The sequence below is a fragment of the Chelonoidis abingdonii genome, chromosome 22, assembly GCF_003597395.2.
Source record: "Chelonoidis abingdonii isolate Lonesome George chromosome 22, CheloAbing_2.0, whole genome shotgun sequence".
NCBI classification, from domain to species: Eukaryota; Metazoa; Chordata; order Testudines; family Testudinidae; genus Chelonoidis; species Chelonoidis abingdonii.
Genome location: NC_133790.1, coordinates 19,361,522 through 19,378,864, shown reverse-complemented (window position 1 = coordinate 19,378,864; position 17,343 = coordinate 19,361,522). Strand labels below are relative to the sequence as shown.

Here is a 17,343-nt window from a genome sequence, read left to right as displayed (position 1 = left end):
ACATGGAGCAGTAGAATGGACTTCTAGGGTGTGATCTCTAGAACATACCAACATGCTGCATCTTACTTGGTCCATGTAGACCCTGCTGGTGTTCCCCAGTGCACTTTAACAAGGTGCAGTTTGAAACAGCACTACAGTTATTAGCATATTACTGTAATAAGTAAGGTATAAAATCAACATTATTCATTACAATATACACAAAGAGAAAGCGCCAATTTTTGGACAAAACAAATTGCTAAAAATAACCTCCCCAAAGTTAAATTAATAAACCCCCCCAAAAAGAAGCCCTAGATAAAAGGGTGTGGACACATGTACACATACACACACAATTTAGCTTCTAGGGGGAAAATTCTTTTGTAATTGAAACATTCTGCTCTGGTGCTGGACACTCAGAACACAATCCTATTGAGCTCTGACATAAGACCAGACAGTGTAACTAATGCATCTAGTTTAGATTGTCTTAATGGAGTAAAATGCAAAAACAAACAGAAAACAAAAATGGCCATTGGTAAATTAGAGTAGATTATTAAAACTCAACATTTAAAAGCAGTGGTAGTAAGCAGAGTAAAGACTGTTTTGATTTATTAAATTTGAAAAGCACAAAGCTTCAAGCCTTTGAATAACTACGTCTCCTGGCTGTGCTCTACTTATTTCAGAAGAGGTTTTAGAGTATTTTCTGACCAGGTGATTTTCCGTATTAGTTTTTATGCTACAGCAAATAGAATGCATTTTAGAAGCAATATTAAAAGCATTTCCTTGTTCATTTTATCTCATGGAATAGCATTTCTAAAACGAGACAAACAGATTTAAAAGAGAAAGCTGTTCCCTAGTGTTGTGTGCGCGTATACTGTTCTGTAGACTCCCTTTGTATTCATTTTACTTTCATAAGCCACACAAACAAGAAGTACCTTATAATTGAAACTAATCAATTCTCTTAGCCAAGCTATGATCAAAATACAGAATGGAGTAGCAGGCTAAGAAGCATATATAAATATCAAACCACAGGAATTAAATACTTTCCAAAGCCAAAGAATGGAAAAAAACCACTTCAATTATTCCTCTTCTCTTCTTGTGAAAGTGAATGGAATAATCATTTTACCGAGATGTTACAGTACAAACAAGGTGACAGCTCTTGTGGAGGATGTGCTGGAATGTTGCTTTGGTTCTTGGCCTCCAGTTGCTTTTCAGTAGGTCTGAAAAAAGGCATTTAACTTCACTAACCCCTAGTAACAGCAGCTCTGCTTTGTGACATCATAGCCCCACATCATACATTAAACAATGCTGAAGATTCTGCAACATCCAACTCAAGAGAAGCAGGGCATCTCAGATGGCCACCATGGAATATATAACAACAGGCTTCTGGCATACGTGATGCAGAGTCAACTTCAACTTATGAATCATTTGTTGCCTCTGGCACCATGGATGATGCTGCAGTCCTTAAAAGGAGAGGCTACATCGTGGGGGGAAATTTAGGAGAAGGGTCTTATGCTAAAGTGAAATCTGCCTACTCTGATCGACTGAAATTTGATGTAGCAGTAAAGATCATAGACCGGAAAAAAGCTCCTCATGACTTCCTGGAAAGATTTCTCCCCAGGGAAATAGAGATTTTAGCAAAAGTGAATCACTGCTCCGTGGTCAAGACCTATGAGATTTTTGAGACATCTGATGGCAAAGTCTACATCGTGATGGAGCTGGGTACAAAAGGAGACTTACTGGAGTACATCAAGAGCAAAGGGGCTTTGACTGAAGATGTAGCTCGCAAGATGTTTCGCCAGCTGTCTTCTGCCATCAAGTACTGCCATGATTTGGATATTGTCCACAGGGACTTGAAATGTGAGAACCTCCTTCTAGACAAAGACTTTAATATCAAACTGTCAGACTTTGGCTTTTCCAGACGACTGACTCGAGATGAAAATGGCAAAGTTATTCTCAGTAAAACCTTCTGTGGTTCTGCTGCATATGCAGCCCCTGAAGTGTTACAAGGCATTCCCTATCAGCCTAAGATTTATGACATATGGAGTCTGGGTGTCATTTTGTATATAATGGTCTGTGGATCAATGCCATATGATGACTCAAACATTAGAAAAATGCTAAAGATTCAGAAAGAACACAGAGTGCATTTTCCCAAGTCTAAAAACTTGACAGTTGAATGCAAAGATCTTATTTACCGTATGCTGCAGCCAGACGTGGCTCGGAGGTTGCACGTAGATGAGATTTTAAATCATATTTGGATGCAGACTCCAAAATCCAGAGTTCCTTCAGCAACTTCATTTGTAAAAGAGGGAGAGTGTTCTCGGAATCTTGGCAAGTTGAACTCAGAGCACAAACAGGAAATAGAACCCGTGGGGGAATCTACGCCAGATAGACCAGATTATAAAACTGAGTCTAAAGCAGCACCCAGATTAGAGGCAGTAGCGGAAGCAGAGGATGCCGTTCCCGAGGAAGAACAAGAGGAAGTTAATGACCTGACAGATGAAATGCAAAGAACAGGGATCACAAATGGTGATGACTAAAGAATAGCCACCTGCAAGAGTCGTTTGCATGGCTTCAGCGCAACTAATGAATAAGACTATGAAGTTATTTTTGAAAAACAAGAGCCCAGAACAGGAGAAAGTAAAGTCCATTCATAACAAGCAAGTATTTTATAGCAATTCTATTAAATTTTCTTCTAACTTGGTAACCATGTTGCTGAATTGAAGGGTTAAATAAGGAGATAGCTTTTCCAAGCCACCTAATAGATTTGTATGCCCAAGTGACATAAGGCCTACGGAGTACTTTTACCATAGCTGCCCTACTATCGAATGCTCAAAGAGCTGCAGTGAGTTAAGGTTTCTTTTACACAATGTTTCATCACAATCTCATGCCCCTTTCACATTTGGGCATTAAGAGAGTGGCAGCTAGCCCTCTCCAAGCCAGTGCTTATATGTGCATAGAAAAGAAATGGTCACTGTTTCCTTTCATACTCCAGTGCCGCAGTTGTGCTGGAGTTGCTGGGGGTGGCAATTTCTCACCTCACTAAGCTTTACTAAATATTCAGTGCAGCAACATCACAACAGCAGGTTTGGCCATTTTTTTTTCTCCATTTTCTGATGCAAAATGGATTTTGCTAAACCATGTCACAGTGTAAATGGAGCACTGATATGCAATTGATTACAAGTGCAAATATGCTTACCCATAGGGAAAAGGCAAACTGCACGGCTAAGACCCCTCAATTTGTCATATTCTAATAACAAGGAACTATTATTGTTTAAAAACACAGCAAGGGGACGTCCTCCCCTTACAAACCGTAACTCAGCCTGGAAACGTGCCTCCTATTAAAAGTAACACCCGAGATCCCTGTAACTCTAGATTTGCATCACTTCACTTCAACTTTGTAAATCTGACAGCACTGTGTCTAGCTAATCCATGTCTCCTGTTGTTTGTGAGAGACTCCGAGGCAGGTACTGGATTAATTCATGGAGATGGAGCATTTTGAAATGTGACTGTAAAGCCATAAATTGGCTGGAGGGACTAAGGGGCAGCTGTAGAGTGTGAAACTACTTTGGATTCTTTTCTACAAGCTGCTCAACCTTCAAGTGACCGTGTCCCATTGAACTGTCCCATTTTATGAAATTTTCCAGTGTTACATTAGCCATTTAGGAATAACCAGCCTTAACGTTCTTGGCAACTTGAGCAGGGAGGGAGATCTGGAACAATGTTAGCTTTCTCCTGGGCACTGCATCGGGCAAATCAGGTTCTGGTTAGCACCATGCCTGAAAGGTCAACTGCTGAGTCCCCCTTCCACTGCAGGAGAGATTGCAGGTAGCCCCAGTTAGGTTTCCAAAAGCCACACTGGACATGGCGCTCACTGCTCTACTAGAAAAGGACCATACTGCCCACTCTCACTGGGACAGCTTTGAAACCACACCAATAAAAACTAAACTACTGCTTGAGTTAACACTAGTTTTTGCATATCCTGTAAATAATTTCCTACAGTTCTACACCAATCCCTGCCCGGGGGATGCTATTATAAACATTCAGCCTCCTTTGAGAAAAACATAGCGATTAGTTATAATACCTGAGTGAGCTAAATCTTTACTACAGTGTAGAAGCAGGATTGGGGGAAGAGGGAAGTACCAGATCCCTACTAGACCTCAGCAGCTACAAAAGTGATTGGGAGAAGGGCACAGCAGTGAGGTCCAGGACACACTTCCCCAACCCCCTCCCCCAGCACACACCCTGCCTGGGGAGGAAGGGGAGAGTCCTGGCAATTACTGTGAGCCGCGCTCCATGGGCACTGGTTATAGGCTCTATCGATTGTCAGGTGCTAGGTATCGAATCACCATGAAGCACCACAGCCCTGTAGCTGCTGGAAGGGAGGAGTTTCCTCTTTTCCCTTTGCTGCAGCCTCCTGGTTGCTGCGAGCCACCGGGGGAGGTGTGTCTCCACTACTCCACAGCCCTCCTCCAGGCTGCTGAAGGAGCCAGGGAGAAGGAGGGATGAGAAGAGGTGTAGCTAGGGAAATTTCTAGGTCTTCTTTTCCCATCAATCACTCCAGCTCCCACTGCTGCTCCTCACAGCCTTCCCAAACCACCACCACCAGGGTGTTCCAAACAGCAGCAGCTGTGAAACTGACCCCCATCTTAATTTTATTCTGCTGCGGCAGGGCAGAGCTAGGGGCAGCACTGGCGCCATCTTCCCAGAGGGAAGAAGGTGATGCATTGTTTGTATTTGGCAATGGTCTCCTCACAACAGCTCACCAGAAATATTTAGTAAGTGAAAGCTCATGTCTGCCAAAATTAACAGTTTATGCCCCACTCCCTCATCAGATAACGTTTCCATTCATTAAAGCAGTTTTTTCTAACCCTGAATTGCAACATTAATAAAAATATTTGTCTGTAGCTTTTAGAAACATCTCCCTCCCCTACTTTCGCTCTCTCCTCAAACGAGCCGTGCTAATGCATCTGCTCAGCACTTGTTGCAACTGTGGTTATCCTCTGTCAGCCTGACTCTTCTGCTGCCAAGCAGAGCAAGGCAGAAAACGCAGCTCACTGAAGTGAATGACTGGAGACCAGAGACGTTCAAGCTTGTAAGACAAGTTCTGCTTTTAAGAGAGAGAGACACACACACATAGATTGGCCATTAACAAAAAAAAATTGAATTTTTATACCTTAGAAAATCCAAGGGATCTCGCCAATTCAAATATGGCCTGAGCCAATGGCCACAGAAGTCAATGAGAAGCTGACCACTGAAGTCAGTGGAAACTGGATCAGGACCATATGGAGCTGTGTTGTGGCTCCCTAAACCACATCAGATGGTCAAGGTGGCAGCTCTATTTGCAACTATTATATTTAAGACACACACAAAAAGACGGATGCATTCCTTGTCAACAGTGGCAGCGCGTAGCACTTTCCTAGTGCACAAGAAACTATAAAGGCTGCTGACTTTCCACTCTGACCCCCACACAACACACACAAGGACTCTGCACTTGAAAGGTGATGCCACAGCAATAGTAAATCTCACTTTCGCAGGCTGGCCTCTCCCCCAAATGACTGCATTCAGTGTCAGAGCCTTGTAAAATGCCTGTGTGCTTCAGACCAAACACTGACGACTTGTTTTTTCTGCTTAGGTTCTAAGATTTCCAAAGTTCTTTATGACATCTACAACTTGCTGGGTATTTCAGATGCACACTCACATCCGTATCTCCTGCTGTACTTCACTGCAGGGCAAAAATATTCGCCACGTTTCTGGACTCTATCCAGGAAGGCAGACTAATAGAAAATGTGAGCACTGAAGGCTGCTCCCCTGTATTCTCAAAGGACTAATGCTCGCCATGGGGCCTGTTGGACACTGAAGAGTGCAGTTTAAATAGACGGAAAGATACAGAGGCTTTCTGATAGTTTGGTTCTTTCTATACAGAATTGGGATTGGAAGAGGAAAGAATACGGAGACTTGCCTACATCTCTTCTTTACTCAGCAGAACAGCATTTTTCGGTGGAACGCAAAGTCATAAGCAAGGAAGTTTCACACCTTGGTTCAGGCCTTAATACAAAGGCTCACTACACTTTATAAATAGACACATCTGTACAGAAAGAGAGGCACTCAAATGCAGTCAGCAGGGGCAAGCTTTTTAAAAAACCGAGGAGAATTACAAAAAATATCCCAAACATTTCTGGCTATTTTCCAAAAGTCCAAGCCCTTTTATGCTATTTCTGGAAGCGTCCTTGTCCCCTATCGATTCTGTGTAACATGTCCACATGGTACTAAGAAAAATTATATCATACTGGTCAATATTCTGCTTCCAAAACATGTCGCAGGCTGCTCCACTCTTGTTCTAGTAATGGCATGTCAAGTGTGGGAACTATGCACTACTCGAGGGCAGAAAAGGTACCAAATCCAGCAACTGCTCGGTCACATTCTAGCAGCTTTAAGCAAATGCCCCTTGCTCCTGGCAACGTATACTGCCCTCAGCTTGCATACAGCCCTGCACAGCCAATTATGCAGCCCCCTGCTGGTGAAGGCAGTAGTTAGAAGAAATCAGATGCCTTTCGTCTTTTAGGGAGCTGCAGCAGGTTGTCTGTGATTGAAGCAGGATCTTGTGTAACTGGAGTCTCAGAGACAGTCCTCGGAGGTGGGGTGCTAGTGGGTGTGTGACCCCCTCCTGCTGGGGTCTTGTCGCCAGGGGTTCCTGGGTGTGCTGGAGAAGGGGTATAACTGGCTCGCAGGGCTTTGTCAGTGTATTTGCTCGCAGTCCTATTTACTAGTCGCTGCAACGCTGGTGACATAGCTGGACTCAGTCCTTTTGGAGTGAGGCTGCAATAGAAGTGGAACAGTTTAAAAAAGGGCTTTTTAAATAAAAAACGATGCTGTGGGTCAGGGTACACAGAGCACTGAATAGACACAGCACCTGCCAGGCCTTCAAATTCTGACTTGCACACTCCCTTCTCCTTCCACTCCTGCATGACTTGAATCATTCAGAGCACAGCTCAGGACAGAACCTGGCCATTCTGCTCTTCTGGCAGCAATGCCTGAACTCTCCCCCCTCATTTGTGTGGTTAAACCTCAGCCCCGCTGTCTCCCTCTCTGATTAACGGCAGGAGCTCCCCGTACGCGAGCAATGCTTCCTGGCCTTTTCTTTGGGTCCACTGAGTCCTTTCCGTCCCCACCACAAAACATCAAGCCCTGGAACTTCTCTGCCTTTTGTGATCAGTTGGGGCACTTACCCTCCTGGAGCAAGGGCATTTTGGCCTGGGAGGAAAGTTCCCAAAGTACACGCCTCTCCACCATACTGCCAACAGCCTTCTCCTTGAAACTGGGCTTATTCACATCTAACGTCTCTTCCCAGCCTGAGTGTATCTATTCTTGTTTCTCAAAGCCCCTCCTTCTCCTGATCCTTGTACTCCTTCTCCTAACCCAAATGCCTTTCCTCTATGCACGCTGGATTAACTCTTACTAGACAGCACTTGCTATCCTCCCCCACTGCCAGGCCCAGTTTACTATGGAGAAGTCTCACTTGGCCAAGTTTTCCGTGACTCTTCTTAATGCTTCCTGTTTCTTTGCTCGATTTTTAGCAGCCGCCTCATTGGCCATCTTGAGCCCTAACCGCTCTCTGCGCCCAGGCTCCAGGATCTGTAAATACACCAAACCAGGTAAGTCTCCAGGCTGCTAACCAGTCACGTTCATAGCTGGAGTCCAACCCGTAAGGATCTACCCTAAGGACGAGAGGGGAAAAGAACCCACTCTTGGCTTTGCTGCCATATGGACAGCCAGAGGCAGTTGAAGATACAGCAGGATCACCAAGCTGAAGATCTGTGTAACAAAAGTGGTAAAACAGTAACCACCTCCTTGGCTGAGCTGAACTCTGGCATTTGCTTCAGTTGTCTCCCCTGAACAAAATGCATCACCTCTGTTTTACCTTAGCTCTCATCCAAACCCCAATCATTGCTAAGCTCTGGAAAAACCAGCCAATTGCACTGCCCAGGTCTGACAAAACAGACACAGAAAAGTTCCACTGCTGCTATCTCAGGAATCATACTCAAAGATCCTCATTGTCTCCAGGCAGGGAATGGGAGATGTCCTGCATTTATGGTGAGATGCAACTAGTAGAGCCATGCCACCTCCCCAAACCTCACTGGACTCAGATGTCTCAGCTGGTGGTGATGGGCCAACAGGACCAAGTTGGAAGGAAGCCACCCAGCAAGGAAAGTTTTATTTAAGGCTCCCTATCTACTTATATATCAAATCACAAAAATGAGACACCCTCCTCCTCTCCAGACTCCTGGAGAACCCCGGAATATTCGACCCCCAACCTCAGGATGCCTGGGATAGACCACGAGCACTAGGTAGCTCATGGCCAGAGCATTTTATCCAGTTAAACTCTACCCATAGGACCTAGATAGTCAGTACCACAGCCCAGTCATAACTCTTACAATAATAAATACTAATCTATTCATGACTCCTCCCCTCCCCAGCCACCCCAGTCCATCCCCCCAAAAGATCTGAGTGATGGATTCTGACATGGAATACCTTAAAGGCTGGTCCAGGTGTCCTGTCCACATATGGCGTTTCTGACCCATCTACTCGTAATGGGGTGCTCTCTATCTCACCCCATGTCATAAGAGGAGAGTCGTTGACACCTAGCAACAAGTTAAGAAGAGTCAGTCTGGAACGCAAGATATTTGTAGAGACTGCAACATGCAGAATGTATGCCCTCTGCCCTAACACAGGAGTGGTCTTCTCCCCACAACAGTAAACAGAAGCTGGTTATGAAACAGTATAAATCACTGATCACCCAACAGAACAGCCATTACTCCAGAGACAATCACACTCACTATAGGAAAGAGACACCATCCCTTTAACAATAGCTAGAGCTGCAGGACAATTTCCCAGAGCCTGATCTGGTAGCTGGCTTGTTAGGATAAACAACAGGATCTTCCACCTAGCTGACTTCTGTTTTAGAGAATATTTATACCATGGAAAGGATCTGCACTGAACATGCCAGCTGAAGGCTTTGCCAGCTGCTGGAAAGGACACAAGGATCCCCAGTCTTCAGTACGAATGATGAATAATAAATGGTTGCAGGAAGGTCAGCATAAGATCAGTTAGCACCCAGTAAAAACAGAGCCCATTAGATTCTGATTAAGTACCAGAGAGGTCATTACATAGAATCCACGATACAGATTCTATTCGAAGGGAGGGAGAGAAAGTGGTAAGGCTGAGGGAGACTGGGAGTGGCAATAATGGATTGCAAAATGAACAGGAGCTTGCAATACACTATGGATCACAGAGAATCTGTTTGGATTAGAATGGCACAAAACCCCAGCGTGTTGTTACTGGATCTGCCCTTTGGATGAGATGGTGAATCATTACCACTCTGAACTGGCCTCAGCCACTGACACACTGGCTCCAAACAGTCCCTTCCTCCCCATCACTCTCACAGATTTCCTTGGTTTTCTGACACCCTGCATTGGATAAAAAGAGACAGGCCCAAACTCAAGCACCGATGGCAGAAAAGAAAGGCTGATTCAGACAGAATGAAACATAATGAATTCCTCAAAGCCTGGGCAGAGGCTGTATTACCTGCCTAGAGAACTTCCTATCAGCTTCCACTGAGGCTGCCAAATCTCTCCCAAGGAGCTATCCAGGATGGCAAACCACATCATTGCAGGTTGTAGGTGGTCTGGATTAGAGCCAGGCACCAGGTGCTCTGAAGAGCTATCTTACTTCGCTGAAAAGATCCCACACGTTCAGGAAGGCTTCTCAACCAGCATGGATCCACTCCATCTGCACCCATCAGCCCACTTGCATTCCCAGAGTTCAGGGCATTCACTCACCAAGAGGTTGGGGACACGCTAAAGGTGTCCCGACAAGACTTGTGAATTGGACCCACACTGATCCAGGCTTGTTCATGACCCTCTTTCACAACAGTGCCACTCCCAACCAAAACAGCCAGAGCTTCATCCACAGACAGAATGTGCCCTTCTTCTTTCAAACACAAAGCAGCCCTACCAACACCGAAGAAACTCACCCTGGATACTTCAGCCCTAGTCATCTTTCAGCCCGTGTCAAACCTCCCAATCCTGAGCAAGTTTACGAAGAAGCTAGCAAGAGACCAACTACTAACTTAGCTAACTGAGGCCAATGTTCTAGACCCGGCACAATCTGTATTCACACCAGGATACAAAATGAAACTGCTTTAGTGGCACGGCTGGATGATCTCCTGCTGTCGGTGGCTAGAGAGCAGACTCACTCCATTCTCATCATCCTGAACTTCTCTGCAGTGTTCAACACCGTTGAGCATGAGATGCTATGATTTCACCTGAGAGGGATGGCAGGAGTCCAGGGTAAAGTGCTAAAATGGTTTCAGTCCTTCCTGGAGGAATGTACCTAAAGAGCAGTGAAGGGAAACAGCACCCCCACTACTAGACCCCTCACTTGTGGGTTCTACAAAGATCAATTTTCTCTCCAGGCCTTCTCAAAATCTACATCTAGCCACTCGGTGAACTGCTCAACCGACATGGACTCAAGTGCCACTAATATGCAGATGACACACAGCTCTCCCTATCATTCATATCATACGTCCACATCACTAGCACCACAATGGCCCAGTGCTTGGCTGAGATCAGCTCATGGACGAAGAACAGTTGGCAGAACCTGAACAAAACACAGTGATGCTGGTGGGCAGAGAAAGGGATTTTGAGGAGTTTGCAGCCACGGTGCAATCTCCTTTGATTGATGCAAAATTGGTCACGTCAGCCCACAGTCTAGGAGGACTCTTGGGCTCCTCAGTGACTCTGAACTCTCACAAAGCAACAGCTGCGAGTAATGCTTTCTATCATCTCTCTGGCTCTGTACCATCCTGGCAGACGAAGACCCGCCCTCAGTTATTCAGGTCTTCATCACTGCTCGGCAGGACTACAGCAATGTGACATTCCTGGACATGAAACCGAAACTCCAGCTAGGACAAAACACTGCAGCACATCTCCTCAGCAGCACAGGTTGCTGCAAGCACATCACACTCCTTCTCTGCTCTCTACACTGGCTTCTCATAGAAGTCAATCAAGTTCAAGGTCTCAGACCATATCTTCAAAGCGCACCATTGCCTGGGTCCAGCTTATCTAAAAGACCGTCTAAAGCTCCAGGCCAAAGACCGTGGTGGACAGCTTCGCTGCTCTGGCACAATGAAACTCTGCACGACACAGGTTAAGCTTGTTGGTGCAGGAGACGGAGCCTTCTCCCAGGGTGGCCCAAGACTGTGGAATGAATTCCCTCCAGACCTGAGGACTATCACAAACCTCCCCACTTTCCACTTCAAGTGCAAGGCGCATTCCTTTGATGTGCCTTCTCCAATATAAGCACGTAGCAACCAGTATATTTATTTAACCATTAAAAATTTAAAAAAAAAAAAAAAAAGACAAAAAGCCGTCCCAAAACATGACCCTCCCCCACACACTTCTCCCTCTGGGAAGAGGATGACAGAACAAACAACACGTGAAAGATGTGCTTAAGGCACTCAGCTACTTCAGTGATGAGTACTGTATAAAAAAAAAAAATCTATATAGAATAGAACTGCTCGGGGGTGGGGGACAAAGGAGGGGGGAGTAAATATCTGTGAAATGCTTTGAGATCCTTGGATAGAGACACTAGAGGGATGATCACCACCAGAAAGTTACAAGTGCCGTGCTCCCCTCAGAGTTCCCATAAGCCTTTCCTAGGATGATCTAGTCCATTCAACCCGAGTCCAACGAAGCAGCATACAGCTCTCAGAGCCCAGCATCGTTTGTGTCTTTGGACTGAGATTTAACAGAACACTAAATTGGCATAATCTCTACCCTAGAGACCCATTGGCTCAGCAGGCATGTAAAATGGAAGTCAAAGCTGCCTGATTAAAAAAGCATCAATTCCTAGGGTAGAGTTTACATCAAAAGGTCAGCAGAACAGGTCACCATTGCAACTCTGCTTCAGAGCAAAAAAAGTCTCTTCTTACCAGGTGCAGGAGAGGGGGTGGCCACAAATCCATATCCATTCACTTTTGGAGACTCCTGGGGGATCAGCTCCTTCCCATCTGGCCCCACTTTGCCCTGTTTGTACTAGAACAGAAAAGCTAGCATTAATCAGGTGCATTTGCAGAAAGCAGCCAATAGGCACATTCACCATGTTCAGTTCTCATAGCTCATGCACCTCTCCCAATTAAGGATATTTTGGTCACAAGCGTGTCCCGTCTGTAAACCAACCTGGGCATTGAGGGCTGCTGCCTGCTGGAGCTGGGATTTGCTCACAGCTTGGCTGAATGGATCTCTCAGAAAGCGGGTGTTTCTATGGACAACTTCGCGAGGCTTCTTAAACACGTCATCCTCATCGGGCACACCTGGAATGGCAAGCCAAGTCATCAAGGAAAGGGCTGTGGGGCCCACTAATGGGCAGGCTGGCCTAAAGCCTCCACACAATCTCAGTGGTCAGTACACGGTTCTGCAAGAAGCAATGTACAGATGCAATTATATTTTGCCATTTCCATCCATTTCAAATAAAGTTCACACTAATGCCCATAGGTGTCTAATCTACCACCTAAAAAACAAGGACAAAATCAAGGCTTCGTTAGAAAAGCAGGAAACACACAAGAGTTCCCACATTTCACATGAAGGTTATTTACTGTGCATCCAAGCCCAGTCTGGGACTGTTAAAGGAGCCCATTGCCTTTCAGACAGCAGCCAAGGGTCCAGCAAACCCCACGTATACAGAACTGAGCAGGACGGTAGGAGGAAAGAGGGGAACTGAAAGTGCTCATTAACAAGACAAAGCCAACAGGAGAGGAGCTATGACTCCTGAAAACACACACACAGTGCAGTGTGGGGAATGAGCGACAGGATGACAAATGGCAGCCAGGGCAAAACGATGCTGGAATGACGTGGGAAAGAATGAAACTGAGCATATCCCCGCCTTGCAGAAGGAAAAGCTGCAAAGTGCAATCTTACCACAATGACAGCAATTCAGGCACCCGAACATGTGCTGGGGAAAGCAAAGCTGAAATGCAGGTGCCAGGTGGCATCCGCCCACCTGAATCAGTGCATGTTTCCAAATCTACTGATGCTTCTTAAGGGGACAGTTTGCTTTACCTGGTGGGTAATACATCAGGGAATTCTGAGCCTTGTACTCCCAGGTCTCCACGCCAGCTTTCCCGCTCTCTAGTGCCTGCTGCTCTGCTGAGGGAAGTGCCAGATTCTCAAGTCGTCGCTGGAATCAAATTTAAAACAAAGCCTGAATTTCAGATTCTCATTTCTGACTGAAAATCAGCTTGATAATTCATCTGCTTGTTGCTCTGCTTTTCATCTCTTACTTTTTCTGTCTTTCAGAGGAGAGCAGTTCAGAGATTGGATTTATTTGAAGAGACCAGAGACAACTGCTATAAAATAAGATATGAAGTTTAAAGGAAGAGGTACAAATATTAGCCATGGAATGGCTTCTTGCATTTCTGTACCTCTCTTCTGTACCTGAGGCTGACTCAATCACTGTGTTTTGAGAATGCTACTCTGGTTTGGCCTTTTAACTTTGGTATCAGATATTTTGAGTGGACAGGATGTATATGGGGCTACAAAAAAGTGCACTTTATTAGACAATCTTTGTAAACTTAAATTCCACAAAGCTCTTTGAGATTAAATGCTGTGCAGTCCTCTAGAAATACTGACAGCAGAGCTCCCACCCCAGTAACAGCTTCCCCCTCCCAAGTCCTATAAAACTTTATTAACTAGACAAGACACTTTTTCAGGTGTTTCCTGTCATATTTAACACACTTCATATCAGCAACAGAGGATTCTGAATGCCAATACTCGAAAAAGAACCAGAATCTGTCTGCCTAGAATAAGGCATTGACAGATGAACACAAAGAGCTGTTCAACAGCTCGCTAAGAGATGTTGCCAACAATTCTGACACTTGCGCTTAGACAGCGCTTCACGTTTTCAAAGCTCTATATAACATATATCCTCAACACCCCTGGTATACGTCAATATTATCCCCAGGCTGTAGATATGAAAAACAGAGCACCAAAGGGTTTAATGAGTTGTCAAATGCTACAGCAAATTGGGGCAGAGGCAGGATTAAACTCCTAGCTCACTAAGCTAGATCTCACTGCCTCACGCACACACAACTCAAAAGCAGTCAGTGTTGTGTCCTTGATGCACCAGTCTGAATAATTCAACAGTCACATCTCTAGAGACAAGCAACAATCACAACAGGTTCAAGTGGGACTCAACAATAGAAGGGAACTTAACATTCTCTCTTCTCCCGTCAAAGGCAAGGGAGAAACTAGAAATCATCTTTCTCCCTCATTTGGTTAAACAGAAGCCAGCCCTTGTCCACAGTACTGTGTTAGAAAAGCTCAGCTTTCAGGAGCCATTTCCCCACCTGGGCAAACTCCTCTTCTGCTTCATACAGCCAAGAATGCCTGGCCTTTTCCTTCTCTTTGGCCACTTCCATGATCTGCTCAAATGAAGCATTATCTTCACTGGTGTGTTTTATTAAGAAGCTGTCCAGGCTGGGAAGAGTATCCTTACTCTGTTCTTTCTCCACTTCTCCTAGAGAGATGAGGGAATAAGTCTGAGGAAGGGGCTCACACTCCCCTTTCTGTAATGAGCAATGCCTGGTTATTAATCCCCCATGCAGCTATCTTCCCCCCACTGGTCAACTCTTAACTTGAGCATTGCTGAGGAATCTGTGTCTAAAAATGAAAGTACATATGAAGTACAGAGTAGTAGCAGCATTGACTTGACTTATTGAAGGATCAGTGACCCTTTTCCACACCCGTCCCCTTCAGGATCATTTCTTTATTCACGTTAAAGGACAATTCAGAAGTAGTTTGCTGTCGGACGACATGTCCATGTTCATACTGTCCTGTATATGAATAGCTGTGCTCTTACCACCTTGCCCACAGGCAGAAACCTTTTTCTTAGGAAGCAATGAAGCTCTCACATCAGCGATGGTTATTGATCCATGCAGGCCCACATCCCACCCAACCTGTGATGGAGTTTCACTTAGAGCAGATATTAGAAGGGCCCATTTCAGTAGAAGATTAACACCCAATAATGTGCACAGCAGTATTTCCCCTCCAGCTGGAGAACCCAAATAAAGAGGATAGCCCCTTTCCTACCTTCCTCCGCAGCTTTGATCCCGATCTTTGGTTTGTTCAACAAGGAAGAGGTGCCTGGGTGAACTTCGGGTGTTTCGAACGTGGCTGGAGTAACATCTGCGCCAGAGAAATAAATCCCAGCATGTGTTACAAAACTGGGGAGCAGAACGTCATCATGTTACCCCTAGTGGATAAGCAAGAAGCTGCAGCCTCTTCAGGGGACTTGTCTGCCAGCTCTCATTAGTTTTAGGTGACCTACAGATTGTGGCTAAGAGGGAGGAATTCTTCAAATAGAGTTAGGGAAGGGTTTAAAATGATTTCTGTGTAAATCGGTTCCAACCACTGATGAAGTTTCTGCTCCACTAGATAACTGGTCCTACTCCTGCTGGGCACCAATGGCAAGATTCCCATTGATTTCAGTGGGGGGGAAGACTGCATTCTAAGCATTCTTTATTTTATCTGAAACAATGACAAATAAAAGCAGGCAATGATTTGTGTTTCATGACAGCCCTCACGCAGGGCAATGCCAGGTACTGCCAGTCGCAAACAGCAACACCAATACCACGGGGAGGGAACCCATTCAATGGTACATGTCCTCCACCACAAAGTGGCAAGTTCTCACTAGTGCAGCAGCTGCCCCTTTGCAAGCAAACACCCCAACTCCATAGCAAGAAGTGAACCAGGGGCTGAGTTTTACTGTGGGGAAGCCTGTGAACTACCCAGCATGAGAGCTACATGCCAACATGGGAAACAGCATCTAAAACCAGGCTGAAGGAGGGAGGGAAGGAGGGAGGGAGGGAAATTAACAAGAACGAAAGAAAGAACGAAAGAACACACACCCCACAAGCCCTGTAAACGGCATGCTCACTTAATTGAAATGTCTGGGACACAAACAGATTTTGTGCAATGGATCTAAAATAAATAAATACGTTGCACGTGTATTCTGCCCAACGCATATTCCTTGCCTACAACCATCTTCACAGCAGCTTACAGTGTGACTTGGTGTTTGCTGGCATATTTTGACACTGTACATCCCTCTGCTCATTGCATGCTGCTTCCTTGATCTCTTACTGATGCTAAACAAGTTCTTATCTTAAAATGCTTTTAAACGTTTTAAAGCTTGTACTAGGTTTATTTTTAAAGCAATTCCTGAAATACAAGAAAGTATCAACCGGTACAGTGGAGGCCTGTGACATGAATCTCTGATAATCAGGCCATCTATTTCCACTAGAGTGTGTTAATTAAGAGGATACCCCATTGTATTAAATAATGCTTCACAACAGGATTCAGAAGAAGGCTTGATTGACATAACAAGACCATCCAGAGTTATAATAGTAAGCATTAAAGAGACAGCTGAGAGTTTCCAAAGAGACATAAAACCTCATGTTTCAGAGCATAGGGTGACCTCTAACAAATGGGAGTTAAGAAGAAGTTTCCCAGTGGGCTGGTTATTTTATAACCACTCCTCTACATGGTTTCTTGTACCCTTCCTATAAAGCAGCTGATACCAGCCACTGTCAATACACGATTGTGTCATCCAGGCTCGTAACTCCCGTGCAATAGCTGCTTTTCCATAATTAGATCAGCAGGCAGCTACAATGTTAGATTCTGTGCCTTAAATAAGTTGGGTTCCCAGTCACTCAACACCACAACAATTTACCTTGCTAGCATAATACAGTCCATAAAAGTGACAAAAAGACAGTAGCATTACTTTATGACACACAGCCACACTAATAGCCTGACCATGAAATCAGCCACTGAAGCGCCAGCCCTTACATGGTGCAGGTGACTCCCTGGACCATTTCCCCAACGAGGAGCCAAATTTGATAGCGATTTGTCTCATTTTCTCTAAGTCGCCACTTTCTTCAGCCTCCAAGTATTCCTTCTGAGCACGTAACTTCTCAACATCAGGAAAGAAATCCCTCTGAATAATTTTCTCCAAACTCTGTAGTTAAAGAGAGAGAGAGAGAAAGAACAAATGATTCTAAGCATACCTGACAAGCAAGAAAACACCAAGATCAGTTTGGTGAAGCTTTCTTGGAAGGGGATAAGGATTTGGGGTTCCGCGAAAGGCCTTGATTGACTGCAATTCATGACTAATACCGAAGTCCTATTTATCCACAAGAGGTACCACAGGATATGTCTACGCTACGGGATTATTCCGATTTTACATAAACTGGTTTTGTAAAACAGATTGTATAAAGTCGAGTGCACGCGGCCACACTAAGCACATTAATTCGGTGGT

General features: G+C 45.0%; 2 protein-coding genes across 2 annotated transcripts in view; one reads left to right on the top strand and one right to left on the bottom strand.

The window, feature by feature from the left end:
• Positions 1–1,324: 1,324 nt before the first annotated feature.
• Positions 1,325–2,596, top strand: TSSK2 (testis specific serine kinase 2). The gene has a single exon (XM_075059970.1). The coding sequence runs from the start codon at positions 1,419–1,421 to the stop codon at positions 2,511–2,513; it is 1,095 nt and encodes a 364-aa protein (XP_074916071.1). The 5' UTR covers positions 1,325–1,418; the 3' UTR covers positions 2,514–2,596.
• A 3,418-nt stretch (positions 2,597–6,014) lies between these two features.
• The window catches only part of ESS2 (ess-2 spliceosome associated protein), a 15,182-nt gene continuing 3,853 nt past the window's right edge, over positions 6,015–17,343 (bottom strand). Inside the window, exons 2-10 of the mRNA XM_032764698.2 lie at positions 16,875–17,043; positions 15,120–15,215; positions 14,378–14,547; positions 13,092–13,209; positions 12,213–12,346; positions 11,966–12,068; positions 8,506–8,615; positions 7,493–7,608; positions 6,015–6,792 (exon numbers count right to left, since the gene is read on the bottom strand). Of these exons, the coding sequence (XP_032620589.1) occupies positions 6,507–6,792; positions 7,493–7,608; positions 8,506–8,615; positions 11,966–12,068; positions 12,213–12,346; positions 13,092–13,209; positions 14,378–14,547; positions 15,120–15,215; positions 16,875–17,043 (1,302 nt within the window). The 3' untranslated portion in view covers positions 6,015–6,506. The remainder of the gene's footprint in view (positions 6,793–7,492; positions 7,609–8,505; positions 8,616–11,965; positions 12,069–12,212; positions 12,347–13,091; positions 13,210–14,377; positions 14,548–15,119; positions 15,216–16,874; positions 17,044–17,343) is intronic.